Source organism: Arvicanthis niloticus, chromosome 22 (genome assembly GCF_011762505.2).
Source record: "Arvicanthis niloticus isolate mArvNil1 chromosome 22, mArvNil1.pat.X, whole genome shotgun sequence".
NCBI lineage: Eukaryota > Metazoa > Chordata > Mammalia > Rodentia > Muridae > Arvicanthis > Arvicanthis niloticus.
In genome coordinates, this window is record NC_133429.1 from 33,408,795 (window position 1) to 33,426,700 (window position 17,906).

The window sequence follows — 17,906 nt, forward strand, 5'->3', positions numbered from 1 at the left end:
TTCACTGCAGCACTCTGCAGTAACCAAAGTATAGACAAGACTCAGCCTGCAGCAGATGGATGGACAGATGCTGGATCAGTCAGTCTGCAGCTCATTTTAAGGCAACCATTGCTCTCTTGAGGCAGCTTACAGAAATGTCCGGCATCTCACAGAGTTGCTTTCTTCCTTTTAAATTTTATTTATTATTGCTCAGGATTTTCACACATGTGTAATCTTACAATTTGGTCAGTTTCTACCCCTGTTGCCCGCTTTCTTCTCTATATGTTCTTGAGTTTTCTCTATTTTCTTAAGCTTTTATGTATAATCTTAAGATTGTTTACTAGCAGTTACCACGAAGTTGCAAGGTTTAGACTGAATCCTGGTTGAAGTTATATTTTTATTTCATGAAAATTTTATTTACTATAAAACTTCATAAGATGGTCTAGGCGAGACAATTTAACTTTAAACATGTATTTGTAAATTTTAAAATGATTTTTTTTTTTTTTATAAAAACAGGGACTGAAGAAACCATATAATCCTATACTTGGTGAGACTTTCCGTTGTTTATGGATTCATCCCAGAACAAACAGCAAAACTTTCTATATTGCTGAACAGGTATGAGAAGTGCATGCTACAAAAAGAATCTGGAAGGTTCTGGGACATTTTTATGAGAAATGCTAGCTTGGTAAATCACTGTTATTTAGTGTATTGTCAGGTAAGGTTTTTGATAAGCATTGAACATTCTAGTACGAGATACTACTAAATACCTGCTGAACATTGCTGTCTTTGTTTGGTTCTCTTGTGAGAGCTCTTTGTGCACCCGTTGTTGGGGTGGGGAGCAGGGCTGGAGGGACTCATAAAAGCCTCCCCTCTGGAAGCTATATTATAATCTCAAGTTAGAAATGGTATATTATCATTTCCACCCGAACTTGTTGAACTTTTTTTTTTTTTTTTTTTGCTTTGCTTTGTGATGCCAGCGGGTGCATTTCCTTAGAGACAGAAACCTGGTTACTGTCATGATTAAAACTCATTCTGTTGCTTACCAACTGTTCCTTCTTACTAATGCTAAGATTTGAACTTTTGATACTAACACACTAGCAAGCTTGTCTTGTTAAATGTCCTGACTTTTCCTGTGTTCAACAGGTGTCTCATCACCCACCCATATCTGCCTTTTATGTCAGTAACCGAAAAGATGGATTTTGCCTTAGTGGTAGCATCCTTGCCAAGTCCAAGTTTTATGGTGAGTGTCCCCTTGTCCTAAACTGTGCTTCTCCAAAATGTAGTGTTTTCTGGTACATTTTCATTTGTAAAAAATTAATTTTATTTGTCATTTTTGGGCAAAGAATTCATGTCATTTAAGCACCATCTTTAACTGAGCCCTTTTTATAAAGGCACATTTTATCTAACTTCAGCACATACATGTAAAGCATCATTAAGGAAGGACACAGTGAGTGCCTACCACAGCCTTCCCATGCATTGTGAGTTTGTTTGCCTTTATTCCATCAGTTTGTTTGGTTTTGTTTCAGTGTATCTGAGGGAATTGCTCTTTCAGTTTTAGTCTTTGAATATAGAAAGAATCCAGTTTTACTCTGGGTCATTCAGTAATGGTATTTAACCTTGGGCTGATAACATACTATTGAAAATGTTTGTGGGTACAGAAAGGACTATAGACTAATATGGTCAAACCTTAATACAATGCCTTTGATAATTCAAAGAAGACATAGTTATAAATTATAAGTGGTAGAATATTATCTTTAAATACTATTATTTGGCTTTCTAATTTTAAGGATATTTAAAAACTCAGAGAATTAAATTTAAGGATTTTAAACCTGAGAGAAAACTAACATAAGTGTGAAATAGAAAAGCTAAGATAAACAAACAGAAATCTAAATTTTAATTCTGTGAGTGGTCAGAGCCAGAAACAGGTCTGTGACAAGAGACCCATACAGTATAGCAGCTTCTGTCAGGAGCACCATGGTGTGCCTTTAGCTTCTCAACACCCCCTTCCCCTCACCAAATATGCTTTTGATTTGAGTTGGGGTTCTTTATTCAAAAGTTCCTCCTCATATTTTATATTGAGATTACTCCTCTCAACCCTCAGTTCCCTTGCTCACCCAGCCGCACTGTACGTGGCTTTAACGAGTCCTTCTTCACCCTGTAGACGTCCCTTACTGAGCACCAGCGCATGGTTTATATTTGGGTGTTGTTTCTGCAATGTGCTTTCTTTTTCTTGTGTTGTAATACAATGTATATGTACCAGGGCTGGCTCTTTATAAATTGAAAGAATCCAGACTTCACAAGGGTACTTTATGTTTTTTTTTTTTTTTTAATCCTCTTTTTTTCCCCTTTGAGTACAGACATCTGAGGAGACTCTGTATATATAACTTATGAAGTAGCCTATTAAGCAAATAGCACGTGGCATCTCTTTTAGAAAAGTTGACCTAGAGACAGTAGAAATGGAAGCTACCAGAGGCTGGCCTGGTTGGGAAACAGGGCAAGGTCATGGCTGTGCATACATCCAATATCAACTCCTAGAGACCTTTCATAGCTGTTGAATACTGATTTTCAATTTAAAAGATGAATGCTTAATACAGTAGCATAGACAAATCTAAAAAATATGTGCTAGGTAAGATAAGCCAAATATAAATTATATATTTTATAGTGCTTGATAGAATTGGTAATAATAGAATAATACGAAAGAGATCAGTGTTTCCCCAGAGATAATAGGGACGTTTAGGACACTCGGTTAGATAGGTAGGTAGGTAGGTACGTGTGTATATAAATGCATATATAAGCAGGCGAATCAAGTGAACAGGGGATCAGACCCTAGCCTTGGGCATGGTAGATAAGAGCAGACCTTCATTCCCAGCCCCTAGTCATTTGAGATAGCCATTTAAGGCCTTTTTGTTTGGTCCAGGCTGATGCTGGAGCCCTAGTCCTCCTGTGTCTACCTCCCAAATGTTGATACAGGTATGTGCTACCAAGCCAGGCTCCTCTATGCAGTACCACATACTATAACACTTAATGCTTAAACTAGGCCATTCATTGTATGTTCATTGTACCCCATTAAAGATCCAGATGTTAAGGGAAGAAAAAAAGTGAATATGGCATTTATTCACTTGAATTTTGCATATTTTAAAGCATTTAAGTAATCACTGAATCAATTATAAATATTTAAAACTTTAGTCTTAACCTATATTGTGACTTAGTCATGATGGGATTTTTTTCATTTGATTTTTCTAAACACATTAAGTATGCCTTTTGGAAATAACTCATTTTAGCCAGGCGATAGGGGCACATGTATTTAATACCAGCACTTGGGAGGCAGAGGTAGATCTCTGAGTTTGAGGCCAGCCTTATCTACAAAGTCAGTTCTAGGACAGCCAGGGCTACACAGAGAATCCCTATCTCAAAAAAAACCAAAAACACACATACACACACACAAACAAAAAAAAAAAAAAAAAAAAAAAAAAAACTCAAATTTCATTTTATAAGATTGAGAATATGAATCAAGTAATGTTTTACTTATAAAGTACTAAATCCATGCTTTGGCGCATATTTTAAGATTAAAATATTTTAAATATTTCTACTGAAGGAATGTAGATGTCCCAAATATACTTTGTTTTGAATTGGTTGGATTCATTTTTGTAAAATTTAATATAATACTTTTTTTTTAAAGGAAACTCATTATCTGCAATATTGGAGGGAGAAGCCCGGTTAACGTTCTTGAACCGAGGTGAAGATTATGTCATGACAATGCCATATGCTCACTGTAAAGGTAACTAACTGTTTTCCTTTTTTCTAAGTGAATGTACGGGGCTGGAATTTGTTACGCTTGAGATAAACTGAGAAATAGTTACTTGAGAACTTTGGCTCATAGTTATGTGAGCATAGTGCTATGTGCTGACTACTTCAGTGGTGAAGTCATTCATACAGACGTACCTTCTTAATAATGGAATTCCCTTGCATTTATCTCCTGTGAAAGTGTTGAAATTAAATGAAACTACTTATTCAGAATCCTTAAAAGTTTTTTTATGCACTCTTGCATTAAAACCCTTTATAACGTTTAATCTGCTAGTTTTCGATATAGCAAGTACTTTAAATTATTTTCTTCACTCTGTTTGATAGTTTCTGAGTCCTAGCCTTGCTATGTAGCTCAGGCTGCCTATAACGTCAGGCTCCCCCTGCCTCAGCCTCCCTAGTGTTGAGATCACCAATGGGTGCTACAGTGCCTAGTTTACATTTGTCAAAAGGCCAGATAGTGCTCAGAGCTTTGCATATAGTTCTTAAAATAGGAGTGAAATAAAATACCTGCAATTTTAAATGAATAAGAAATAATATTTTTAAATTTTATATCATTTATTACATCAGTGCCCAACAAGCAATAGGAATTTTTTTCCCTCCCACAGCAGGGTATTACTTAGAAAATAATAAGATTAAAATATGGGGGATAAAGTGATTTATAGAAGATATATAGATATATAAGATTTATATATATATTTATATATATAAGATTTATAGAAGATAACATATGTGTTTTCCATATTGTCAAGTTTCGTTAATTATTTTATAAAAAGGGAGTTTTATGACCAAATAAGTATGAGAAACAACATTCCATTGTCTGTTTCCTCTCAGAGGTTAATACTGTCCATTTGCTGTCAAAGGTGCCTAAGCTGCCGAATTCTATAAGACATGTTCTTGAACAAACCTGTTCAACTTTCTGTAACTTAGAATGGTTTGGAATACAGAACTTATTTTTGTGGTTGTGTTTGTTTGCTTAACTTATCTGAAATTGGTTCTTGTTATTTGTAGCAATTATATTCTATAAGTAACAACAAATATGGAATCAACACATATTGAATCAATGTTTCTAGAGAAAGTAATGAGTTTACAATGTTTGGAATCTCTTATCACAGTATTTCCATCTACTAGTGAACATATAACCTTGTATTATATGTGCATGTATTTAGAGGCATTTTATTCAGTGTTTCTTACATTACTGTTCATTGATACACACACACACACACACACACACACCGCACACATGACTAACACTTGAACTCAACTGAATGAAGTATTAGCAAATAATCCTCTGTAAGGACCATCATAACCTTGTACCACAGAACACCATATCCCAGTATTTCAGCATTGCACTGAATCAGTTTTCAACAGCAAAATCATCAACAACAACAACAACAAAAAAACCACATAAGTGCAAAACACATGACGAAACTATTTTGCAGAAGGATTTTCTTTTTTACAGTATTATCATTGAAACACCACAGTGGGCCTAGTTCTGCCTGAGCGTCAGCTTCCTGCCAAGCATGTCCATGAATTATCACAGAGCACAGAGGGCACTACTGATTTGAGGATTAGCCATGTTGTTAAAAATGTTTATTATACTTACTGTGTACCTGTGGAGGTTGGAGTGTAACCTTGAGGAGCAGGATCTTTGCTTCTACCGTGTGGGTCCCAGATACAACTCAGAGCCTGAGGTTCGGCAGGAAGTGCTTTTACGTGCCGTCCCATTGGCCCACCTCTATACTTTAAATAGTCTGTAAAATTGCCAACTAAACATAATATGAATACACTTTTTAATGTTCTAAAACAGGCTTTATGTCTGTATTACAATTTTTTAACTGAGTGAGACAGAATGTTCTTAGATGGCAAGTTTCTGCTAGAAAGGATAAAATTACAGAACGCTGCCTGTACATCAGTGTCTCCGTCCTTAAGCTTTTGTCCTGTTTTTCCTTAGGAATTCTTTATGGCACAATGACACTGGAGCTTGGTGGAACTGTCAATATTACCTGTCAAAAGACTGGATACAGTGCGATACTTGAATTTAAACTAAAGGTTGGTAAGAGAAGGTTGAAGGGACATAGCCCACTGGAGCATGTGGTCCAGCAGGCACTGCCCATCTCCCCATTCCCTCTGCCTTGCTGAAAACCATTCCATTCCATCCCTACAGCTAGCCACCAAGGTCTGTTCACTTATTTGGTCACTACCTCCTGAGGCTGAGTACCATGGTCTCAGCTATCAAAAGCCCCCCCCCCCCCTTTTGGGTCATCTAATTAACATGCCCAATTAAAATTAAACACCTCATTTTATATCTTCACAAACTTTCATTTTCCTGTGTGCCACATCTATCTCCTCTCTGTCCAGAGGCAGTCCTTTGTCCCATTTCAGACAGATACCCCAGCCCCTTCTCCGTGTTCCCTTCCCCCTTCTTTGTCTTCCTCTGTCTCCTTTCTCTGTCCCTTATCCCTGCCCTCTGTCCCTTTGGGAAAAACAAATCTCCTTTGTGCTGAGAATTTGGTCTTGGGGATTCTGAGCTGATACTTTTTCTTTCAGTGCTATTTCTGAATTAAGGGGAAGTTGTACTGAAAATACTGAAGGAGAAAGGTTTAGGTGTGAAATAAGAACTAACTAAAAAGCATGATTTATGTCAGGTCAAAGAGAACCCATCCAAGGGCATCTCTATGAGGATCTAGGTACATTACTGTTCCTTTTGTTAATTGTAATGATAAAACCTGTGCCATGGAGGAAATACAACTTAAGTGACTCAAGTATCTCTGTGAATTAAAACATTGCTTTACAAAACTCCAGAAGGTAGATATGAATGAGACTCTGGGTATAAACAGTAAGACAATTTTATATTAGATATTATTTCTATATTAAAAATTACTTTGAATGTACATATTATGGATAACAATGTGCTTGTCATACTTATATGCCAAAAATTTTTACGGGGCATATTAGAGATGGCTTGTCTCTTAGAAAATGTTGGGTGCCAGGAAGTCTTGAAAACTCTGAGTGATTTGTTAAGACCAGAACCTTCTATAGACTTGCCCCGTTAGTTATGAGTCTGCTGCCTGAAAGGACACACTTAGCACCCATTTATGTGGCCTCTCCATGGGACTTAGCTTCCTGATGGCATGGCCGCTTTAAGGTAGCTGGAGGGCTTACTTAGCAGCCTAAGGTTTCCAGATACAAGTGTCACGGTAGCAAGGCGAGAACTCAGTTGCCTTCCATCACTAGACTTGGAAGCTACATTTACATCTCTATTATCTGTTACCCACCTACCCACGCCCAGGGGAGAGGGATTTTTACTGCACTTGTCTGGAGGTGGCAAGATCTCATTGAAGAATGTGGAGTGGGAGAGGAAATAAGCAGTCACTATTGACGCCACCTTTGGAAAATTCTGTCAACAGAAGGGGTTTTGAATCCTTTTTACAGTGTCAGTTATAATTTAGTACACTGTTCAAATAAAAGTAGGAACTATAATGATAGCTGAGGTTAACTGCTTCCAGGTTGATATTTCAGTGACTGGAATCTCTTTTCTAAGGAAAAGGAACTCCTAAGTAGTATGCGATGCAGTCCCCTTGCTTTGCCTGTTTTACACATGCGGTGACACTAGTGGGAACAGCACGGATGCTCTTAGACAGTCCTAATGTCATGGAGTATCGAAGTATCAGAACTCTCTCTCTCAGGAAACACTTTAGGCAATATTGTATTTTTTTTCTTCTAATTTTACTTTTTGGAAAGACTTCTTTTTAATTTTTTAAACTCCCTCAGTTTTCTGAGGTGTTTCTCTTAATAATGTATTGCCATATCAATAGGATATAGTCCTGGAGGTTTGGCAGGATCAGCCCTCCAGACTGCATAGCTTGTGGATCTTTATACCTGCATGGTCTTTCTAATTATTTAAATTTCATAGTCTGGTTTTAGCTGTATTTTACATAATCATAATTAAAATTTATCTTTCTTAAAAGTCTCTTAAATTTGAGTCAGGATTTCACTGGTTTTACTGTCAAGAGTATGGTAGCTATAATTTTTTGAAATGTGATTATCTACAATGTATGTAAATATAAACTAAAATACTCTACTTTCTTTTTTTAAAAGCCATTTCTAGGTAGTAGTGATTATGTTAATCAAATATCAGGGAAACTTAAATTGGGAAAAGAAGTCCTAGCTACTTTGGAAGGCCATTGGGTAAGTATTTTTATATGTTAGCATTATAAAAATAATTTTATCTGATAGAGAAAATGGGCAATCATATTGTAAAAGTAACACTAGTTAAATAAACTTCATCTTAAAAGCAGGTATTTTGGTATTGTTCTGTTGCCAGTAATACTTAGTTTTGTATAATGTTTTGTTTCTAAGACTTTTAAATGAATAGAAGTAGCTATCAGTTATATGGCACTTATTGTGTATATTATTAAGAATGTAACTCTTTATTTGTCAATACTTATTAATACTTAAGTTAGACATCATGAAGTGGGTACATAGATACCCATTCATATTCTTCATTTTATTTATTTAGAGTGTGTGTGTGTGTGTGTGTGTGTGTGTGTGTGTGTGTGTCTGTGTCTGTACATGTGCCATGACCCATATGTGGAAGTCAGAGGACAACTTACACAAGTCAATACTCTCATTCTATAATTAGAGTCCCAGGGATCAGGCTCAGGCCATCAGAATTGATGGCTGAGCCACCTTTCTGACACATATATAAGATGTCTCCATTTGAAAAGGGAGGAAAGTAAATCACAGAGCATCTGAATAATTAGTGTAAAGTAAGCAGTGAGCTGAGAATTGAGCCCCGGGGCTCTCGCTGGACAGCACTTTCCAGTTAGAGAGGTATTTCTTTTGTAGGGGATAGGAAGGAACAGTATATATAACTGTATATAACAATAATAGCTTTAATTTTCCTCTCTGCCAACTTAGGTTCATATTTATATAAGTTCTTACAGGGAGCTTAAGTGACTGAAATGGAGTGTGGTATGTTTTAGATGTGTTTTCCACTTAGTGTATGCTATTCTGAATTATAATAAGAAAAAAAAAAAAGGTGAAAACTGAAGCTAGATTTAAGGACTCCGCCACTGGCTACATAGTTTCTACAAAATGGCTTTTTAAATCCTGCCTGTGTGCATGGTCAGTTCTTTCCTTTCACTGTATGGGTCTCAGGAATAGGTCGTCAGGTTTGGTGGCAAGTGCCTTTACCCATAGAGCTCTCTCCCTGGTCCCTGGAAAATCTTTGTCACTTTATTTTATTTTGAGACAGGGCCTCACTCTACAGCCCTAACTGGCATGAAACTCAGAGCTCTGCCTGCTTCTGCCTCCTGAGTGCTGGCATTAAAGGTGTATGCCACCACATCTTGACAAGTAATTGTTCTAAGAACATAAAGTGTCTAAGACTGTGTTCAATTTTTAATGCTAAAGAAAGACTGTCAGATATTTTCAATAATCTGATTTCCCACAGCAGCTCAAACACTGTGCTTTTCTTTGACAGTTCAGATGTAGATCTTGAGGCTTTGCCTGTAATATTTGAAATTTGTTAAGTAAAACTTATAAAACTTCATTAACTTCTGTGCAGCCAGCCTATTTTTTATATAAATGGAAAGAATTTGAGATTTTGAGAAATGTACTGGTTACATTTTTAGGATATTTTTTAGTAGAATTCATCAGCAGGAAGAATTTGTTAGTGTATTACTATACTGTGTGATCATCTTCTAGATAAAAATAAACTTAATATTTAATTCCTTTACATGTAGGATAGTGAAGTTTTCATTAACGACAAAAAGACGGACAACTCAGAGATTTTCTGGAACCCAACTCCTGACATTAAACAGTGGAGATTAATAAGGCACACTGTAAAGTTTGAGGAACAGGATGATTTCGAGTCAGAGAAGTAAGTACACCATTTTTAACTAACTTCATGAAATACGAAGTATTTTGAGTTGCTTAATAGTGTACTCACACTATTTCCTGTGTGCTGTATGTTAACTCTGCAAGAGAGTTTGTCACTTGTAGGATTGGCAGCATCCAGGGTTGGTGTATGTGACACATAAAGCTTCACAGATCATCTTGATTCTCTGTAGCTCAGAGCTAAAATGTCCTCCTTTTTCTCTCTTTACTCCAGTGCTTTAATGTTTATTTGCATAAAATTATAGAAGTGATCGGTGGTTCTCAGCTTCTGCCTGGCATCTGCTTTCTTAATCTGGCTTAGGCTGAAAAGGTGAAGTGAAGAGGACAAAAATCTACATTTGTTCTGTCCCTTGAAACAAATAATGCCACTTGGTGTCATGGTTTCTAAAGGATTTAAATTAGTTGGGCACTTCCATGGATTATGTTATTAAGTCATGAAATTCTTTCTAGAACTCTACTTTAGACTCAGATAATGTTGCTGTTTGTATGTCCTTGTTAAGAGTTCTATGTAAATGTTGCTTAGTTCACATGTGATACCTGTGAGGCCTTACTCTGTGGTCCTGCTCACATGACTCAAGTCTACATGGACTTTATTTTCTACATAAAATCTAGGTTGTCAGCATTGGAAAATGTGTGTGCGTCTGATTTTAAATTCTGTTTCCAGTGTAACAGTCACATGATGCTCCCTGTCTCAAGGGACACGCAATCGACACATACATTCATTTTTGATGTATGTATATAACTCAATATTTTTTATTTTTTAATATGAAGTTTTATCCAGAGCAAAGTGGCCTTAAATTTGCTATATAGCTGAGATTGATCGTGAATTATTATTACTGATCTTCTTGTCTCTACTTCCCAATACTGGGAGCATTCTGGGCCAGCTCAACATATTTTAAACATGAGATAATTAGACTTAGAAAAAGAGACCTTTTTTTTTAACCAGCTAAGTAGAATGTGTAACAAATTTCAAAGCCTCTTTCAGTTTTGACATGGTCCCTCTCAGACAGATGAGACAAAGGTGTTATACTTTCACTTAGCTGATGAAAGAAGCTAAATTTTAATAAGGGAAATAATTTTCTCATGCTGGTTTTTGTTAAGCTGTTGGTTCTAACAGTATTGGTGTATGTAAATCTAGAAAGCATTTCAAGTCTATTCTTTAGCCTGTTCCTAGAGACTGAATTTAAAAGTTCTCTGATAATCCCTGCATCCAAGGTCTCTGGTGGATCATCATGAAGCCTAGGATTCCTAAAGAGTATGTGTCAGAATTGTCTAAGGAGCTACTTAAAATGTGGAGGGCTTTGGGGACTTTCTTCTCTGTATTCCTGTCAGCCTCAGACAACAGCTTTCACTGTGTTTAGGAACTCAGGTAATTGATTTCTCTTGCAAAAAGAGCTTAGTAAGTGTTTCTGAGTTGAGGCAGGGTTTCATTTCCTGACTCATTTCTAAGCATATGAGCATATCCTTTGTCAGAACCCACATTAGTGGTATTTGCTCTCAGCAAACAATAAAAATCTAAATACTTCATTTGCTGGTTGCTTTTTTAAAATATTCTTTTTACATGTATATTAGACTCTGGCAACGAGTGACAAAAGCTATAAATGCCAAAGACCAAACAGAAGCCACTCAAGAAAAGTATGTTTTGGAAGAAGCTCAAAGACAAGCTGCCAGAGAGCGGAAAACAAAAAATGAAGAGTGGGTTTGTAAGTTATTTGAACTTGACCCACTCACAGGAGAGTGGCACTACAAGTTTTCAGAGTAAGTTATTTAAACGTTTATTTAAAAATATAACTATTGCCTTTATATTTCTAGTATACTTATTATCAACCTATGAATTAGCGTGAAATTTTATTTTTATAGATTAAATGTTTATGTGTATTGTATGAGTCTTTGGGAGTTCATGTGTGCCATGTGCATACAGGAGACCGTGACTGCCGGAAGAGGTCGTAGGTCCCGGACTTGGACTTGGGCATGGTTGTGCACCACTATGTGGATGCTAGAGCTGAACTCAGGATCTCTGCAAGAGCACTAACTGTTCTTAACCACCAAGTTACTTCTTTAGCCCGTACAGTGAAATTTTGTTTTTATTGTTGTTTATTCATTTATTTTGGTTTTTTGAAATAGCTTTGGCTGTCTGGAACTCGATATATAGCGCAGGCTGGACTTGAGCTCAGAGATCCGCCTGCATCTGCCCAGCGCTGAGATTAAAGGGCTATTGCGCCATTACGCCTGGCTTCATGTTGTGAGGTTTTAAGCTTGATGATCTAGTATTCTTTACACTTTAGGACAGTATCTTCCAAATAAGCTAAGAGTCAGAAGATTCCTTACAAAAAATCTTAAAATTTGGACAGCATGTGTAATTACTTAATGGAATCTAATAAGAAACTAAATTCCATAGCTATTTAATTTCTGTTTTTTATTTAGTACCCGACCATGGGACCCACTTAATGATATGATACAATTTGAAAAAGATGGAGTTATCCAGACCAAAGTGAAACATCGCACTCCAATGGTATGTAACATAAAAGTAGCTAGATCCTATAGGCTTATCAATTTGTTAAATCTTTACTATCTTTGGCAATTAGGTTTGAATTTTAAAATTTTAGGTAAGTAAAATGATAGATATAACAGGCAGCTCTTAACACCTCAAAAAAACATTTAAAAAAAAAAAAAAAAAAAAAAAGCAAAAACTACCAGAACTCTCCAAATACTGAAACATTTGAGCAACTAAGGGAATGAAGGGCCAGAAAAGGTTTCACAGCATTGTGGGGGGCCTCCCTTACATCTTCCTGAGTACACTACAGTCTTGTGAGGTCTGCGTTCCAGCAGAAGTCCCTGAATCCAAAAGGTCAAAGTAGACAGCATGTGTGCACACACAAACATACCCATCAGGACCTGTGCTCCCTAGAGGGCACATGGGGGTGCACTCACTTCTGAGACTGTCAGTGAGATGTTATACAAAAGAATCAAACATAATACAATAGCTGAGAGGCATAATAATGGGGACTTGCTAGAGGAATCTACCAATAGATGTATGTAGGTATAAGACAGACTCAGTTATGTGAGAGAGAGAGAGAGCTATTCAAATGATCCAGTGTGAGAAGAGAAGGAACAAATGGAACCGTGAACAGAACCTCAGAGACCCATTGGGACACCTTCTGCTGGGTTATAGCAATTATGGAGTGCCCAAGGAGACCAGGGGCAGAAGTGAGTGAAATATGTTTAAGAAAGCCTCCTATACTAACACTTTTACAATAGGAGAAGCTCAGATTGTTGAAAGCCACAAACCACCCCCCCCCCAAAAAAAAACCAAACAAACAAAAACAGGGCTTTAAGGCAGCAAGAAAGGACGTGTCATGTAATGTTTAATAGATAATACTAAAGATTTCTAAAAATATCCAGACAACAACTTTTCTTTTCATTAAGAAAGCAGCTGGGTTTATATAATACCATCCAGAAGAATACAATCCCCAGGAATAAACAGAATTAAGATGTGGGAGGCTTGCCCAGTGAGAATTCTAACATGTTGTAAAGAACGGCGGCAAGACAACAGGAAATGAAAAGATTTTCTTACGCTGGAAGAGTTCATATTATTACAATGCAGCACTACCCCAAAACAGTCTGTAGAAATGGGAAAGCCGATCCTTAAAGTCTTAAGGAATTGTGAGGGTCCCTGCATAGCTAAAATAACTTTGTTTGTTTTAGAACAAAGTTGGAAGACATATTTTCCAGTGTCAGCGTTTATCACAAAGGCAGAGTAATCAAAGCCTTCATTTTGATATAAGGATAGACTTGGCATATAGGCCATTGGAATAAAACTGAGTCTGGATGTCAAAGTTCTTAGCAGTTAAGAACAGTCACCACTCTTCCAGAGGACCTGGGTTCCATTCCAGGCACCCACATGGAGCTCCAACCAGCTATAGCTATAGCTCCAGGGGATCGGCACCTTACTCTGGCCTCTGTAGGTAAACATATACTCAGGCAAACACTCATACATATAAAAATGAAATAAATTTTCAAAAAAGGTTTAAAAATTACTTTTGGCAATGATTTCTCCCACTCCTTGGAAAAAGATTTAAACAAATGGTACTGAGGTAGATCTACCTGCCTTGCAGTGTACAAAAGGTAACCTAGAATAGATCTATACATAAAACGAGAGCTATGACTATAAAATGCATAGAGAACAGTGTAAGTCATCATGACTTCCTGTTTAGAAATAGATTCTAAATAAGACACTAAAAGCGCAAATACCACCAGCCACCAGAAGGTTAAACCGTTGGGGATGGAGAGCGGCTGTAAACACAGCTGACACAGGCTCAGCTCCCTCAGCTCCCAGCACCTACACAGCAGCTCCCCATTGTTCCTGACTCCTGTTCAGGGGACCCAGTGTCCCCATGTGGCCTCCACCAGCCCCAGGCAGGCACACATGGGAGTATATCCATACTTGCAGGCAAAGCACCCAGACACAAACAAACAAAGAAATCTACATTATTAAACATCAGATGATGCATGCCATGAAGACGAGATACAGAATCAGAGTGTTTGCTAATCATTTATCTAACAATGTATAAACGTCCGAACTTCTTAAAAGAGTCCCTGGCTTTTCAAAAAGACAGCCTGGATTTTTTAAAAAGGCAAATGACTAGACATTTCTCCAAAGAAGACACAAATGGCCAAAACAAAACAAAAAAAAATATTAAAATGTTTAATATTAATATATGAAATACAACTGAAAACCCCTTCCCACTTACTCTGTAAGAGAGAGAGAGAGGGAGGGAGGGAGGGAGAGAGCGAGAAAGAAGAAGAAAAGAAGAAGGAGGAGGAAGAAGAGGAGAAGGAGGAGGGGGAGGAAGAAGAGGAGGAGGAAGATGAAGGAGAAGAAGAAGAAGAGGAAGAAAAGACAAGTATTGGTGAAGGTATGGAAACTAGAGCCCCAGTGCATTTCTGACAGGAACATAAAATTTGCAGCCATTGGGGAAAAACAGTTTAGCAGTTCCTAAAAGACTACATAACACAGAATTACCACATGACCCAGCTCTTGTATGCCAAAACAAATTGAAAATCAGAACAATAAATACAATGTAACAGTATTCATTGAGAATATTCACAATTCCCAGAAGAAACTGCAGGATCCATTAACAGATACTTGCATATACAAAACATATATTATATCCATATAGTGGAAAATTAGCCATGCATAAAAATAGTTAAGTTCTGCTTCATGTTCCAACATAGTATACTCTTAAAGGACAAATATTCTACGGTTTCCAAGTAGGCAGATTCCCAGAATCAAAGAGTAGATTACAGACTCCTAGTGACTTGAAAGGGAAGAGATAAGGACTTGCAGAACCTTGGAGGTGGTACACTACACTGGGATAATCAGTGCTAGTTAATTAACTACATAGTAGTTTAAAGATGGAAACATTTATCATATATACATGCTATTACAATTTTAAATTGCAAAACTTTGTTTGGATTTATGTTTTTCAATCATTTCAGTCAAGGTCCCACTGTCTAGCCCTGGCTGGCCTGGATTTCACACTGGTGACCATGCTGTCCTCAGACACAGAGACCCACCTGTCTGTGCCTCTCTAGTGCTGAGATTAAAAGTGTGAATGTGTTTAAATCATGTTCCGCTGCCGTAGTAGAGACACATGAGATGTGCTCTTCCTTGTAAATAGACTCTTGCTAACCCCCGTTTGTGAGAACCTAAGTATTTAAAGTAAGATAGACCGAATCCACAAACTGCCTTCTTAGTATACATATAAGGTGTGTTCTTCTTACGGTTCATATATAAGGTTTTATAAAATTATTCCAAGGAATAACTAAGGACACGTTGTTACAATGGTGAAGTTACATACGAAGTTAAAGATAGGTGACCATTGACTTCCTGTATTTCTAAGCACGCACGGTCCCTTACCTTTGAGTCATTTCTTCTCTTGATTTTGGTTTTTAAGTTTGGGACTGGTGACCACAATTTCAAACCTATTACTTACTACTCTACAGTTTATTTATTATTCCTAGCTAATGCTTAATCCACATCTGAATCTTGTGCCTGCACATAGATGTTTTTAGTAAGGCTAGGTGTACTGCAAAAAGTATAATTTCAGTTTACCATCAACTGCTTTCTGCATTACCCAAGTAACTTAACATCATCCAGTGGGTATGTTCACCATTGAGACCAACATAAGAATGCTGTGTGAGACACTGGATGTAGTGTGTGTGTAGACTTAAAGGTGAAGAGGATACAGACTGACAGCATGCACCTGCTCTGTGGAGGAGGGAGCAATTGTGTGTATGCAGGTCAGGAATGGGAGGTTACTTCATAAATGTCTTTGTTTTTAGTCTTAGTACCCACTTAAAATCAGCTAGGGGGGTTGCTTGCTGAATGCAGTGAGCGCGTCTTTTTAAATGTCCTCAGATTGTGCTTTCATTCCTAAGCATTGCACCCACCAGTGGTTCTGACAGTTGTACATGTGAATGCACAGGCTATAATTCCAGGTTACAGTGAAAATTCACATAATATGTTGTTTTCAGGTTAGTGTTCCAAAAATGAAACACAAACCAACAAGGCAACAGAAGAAAGTGGCAAAAGGCTATTCTTCCCCAGAGCCCGACAACCAGGATTCATCTGGAAGTGAAGGTAAAAAGATAAGGATCAGAGACGAGTCACTGGGAGTCATCTTTAAGGAGATCTTTACTCTGGTGTTAGGTGTATGTACGTGGTTTTCACATTAACTCAGAATGTTCGAGTTTCTGTGGAAACAGGAACTGGATATGACCTGATTGGATTATGGAGGACAGTCAGCTTAGAGTCATGAAGGTAAAGGCTCAGGAGGTGGAGCGAGGAAAAGCCTGCAGCTGAGCCGACACTGCAGTGACAGCCCCTCTGCATCAGTGAAATGGTGATGATTGACTTCAGGAAGCATATTCTAAGTTTTGAGTCACTTCATGTTTCAAAAGAGTTTCTCATTCCTAAATAAGCTAGTAGTATTTGGAAGTCACTGACAAATGAGAATATAGATGTGGAAAACCTATGGACAACTAGATTGAGTAGTGTCTTGACCAAGTCAGATACCGTGTGAACTGTCATCAACTATATCGAGATACAATTAAGAAGGGATTAAAGTAACACTTTAGACATTGTAGGAAACTGAAAGGAATGTGTTTCAATCTACTTTCAGCACAGTGTCTGTGAGTTTACAGTAAGCTGGGAGCCTGATTTACTTGCAGGGTAACACCAGAGGGATAAGTAGTAATGGAGGCCATTAGATGGTCCGTGAAGAGGGCCTTACCAAACAGGGAAGGAGCTCAGGCCCGGTGGGGAGGGTTCTTGATGAGTGTCTCGACTCTCTAGTGGTCTGACCCCAGGCTTGGGCCCTGGAGTGGTGATGGCAGAAAGACACTTTCTGCAGTGTTGCTATACAGCAGGAGACTAAACCCAGCTTGCCCTTGGAATGAGTTGGCTGTGCAAGGTCAGGAGCCTGGAGGATGGGAGTGTGGGATATGTATACGTTGGATGTACAGATATTTCTCTTCAATTGCCTTGCATCGGTACACTGTATTACCTGTCATATGTCTGCTAATATTTATTGACACTTGATGCCTTACAACTGTGAAGCAGGGACAATCCTAGGATCCTTAGTTCAGAACAAGAACCTTGAGAAAAAGATGCAAACACAGTTGGAAAGGGACTGAGATAACAGCAGTGCTAGAAGGTGACTGGAGCTCAGAACACTACCTTCTTCTGATCTGTCCAGCAGGCCAGGACAGTGATGTCTTCCCAAAGTAATTCAAATTTGTAGACATTGATTTATGTTTCGTGTGCATTGCTGTTTTACCTGCATGCATGTCTGTGTGAGGGTTTTTGATCCCCTGGAACTGACATTACAGACAGCTGCGAGCTGCCACATAGGTGCTGGGAATGAACAACAGCTCTTAACCAGTGAGCTACCTCCCCAGCCCTAGTAATACAGACGTTAAATGATTCTATTTTGCTTGTTTTAGTAGATTAAAAAAATGAAACTGATTACACAAATTAATTTCTAACTATATTCAGTGTTCTAGTTTTGATTTGATATGTTTCAGACTTAGAGATGCAGAATATTATATTTATTTTATTAGTCTGTGGGCCATCCAAACCAATGCCTAGAAAAATTGTCATTACATGCGTCATTAAATTTAACTATAGATTGTGACTACAACTTGGTTCTAAATGTCTT

General features: G+C 37.7%; 1 protein-coding gene across 10 annotated transcripts in view; it reads left to right on the forward strand.

The window, feature by feature from the left end:
- Osbpl8 (oxysterol binding protein like 8) overlaps positions 1-17,906 on the forward strand; it is a 141,238-nt gene that overhangs the window by 117,910 nt on the left and 5,422 nt on the right. For all 10 annotated transcript variants that reach the window (XM_076920195.1, XM_076920199.1, XM_076920205.1 and 7 more), the window contains 9 exons: positions 496-594; positions 1,123-1,219; positions 3,659-3,757; positions 5,735-5,832; positions 7,882-7,971; positions 9,531-9,667; positions 11,257-11,442; positions 12,109-12,196; positions 16,222-16,327. In XM_076920195.1, the coding sequence (XP_076776310.1) occupies positions 496-594; positions 1,123-1,219; positions 3,659-3,757; positions 5,735-5,832; positions 7,882-7,971; positions 9,531-9,667; positions 11,257-11,442; positions 12,109-12,196; positions 16,222-16,327 (1,000 nt within the window). The remainder of the gene's footprint in view (positions 1-495; positions 595-1,122; positions 1,220-3,658; positions 3,758-5,734; positions 5,833-7,881; positions 7,972-9,530; positions 9,668-11,256; positions 11,443-12,108; positions 12,197-16,221; positions 16,328-17,906) is intronic.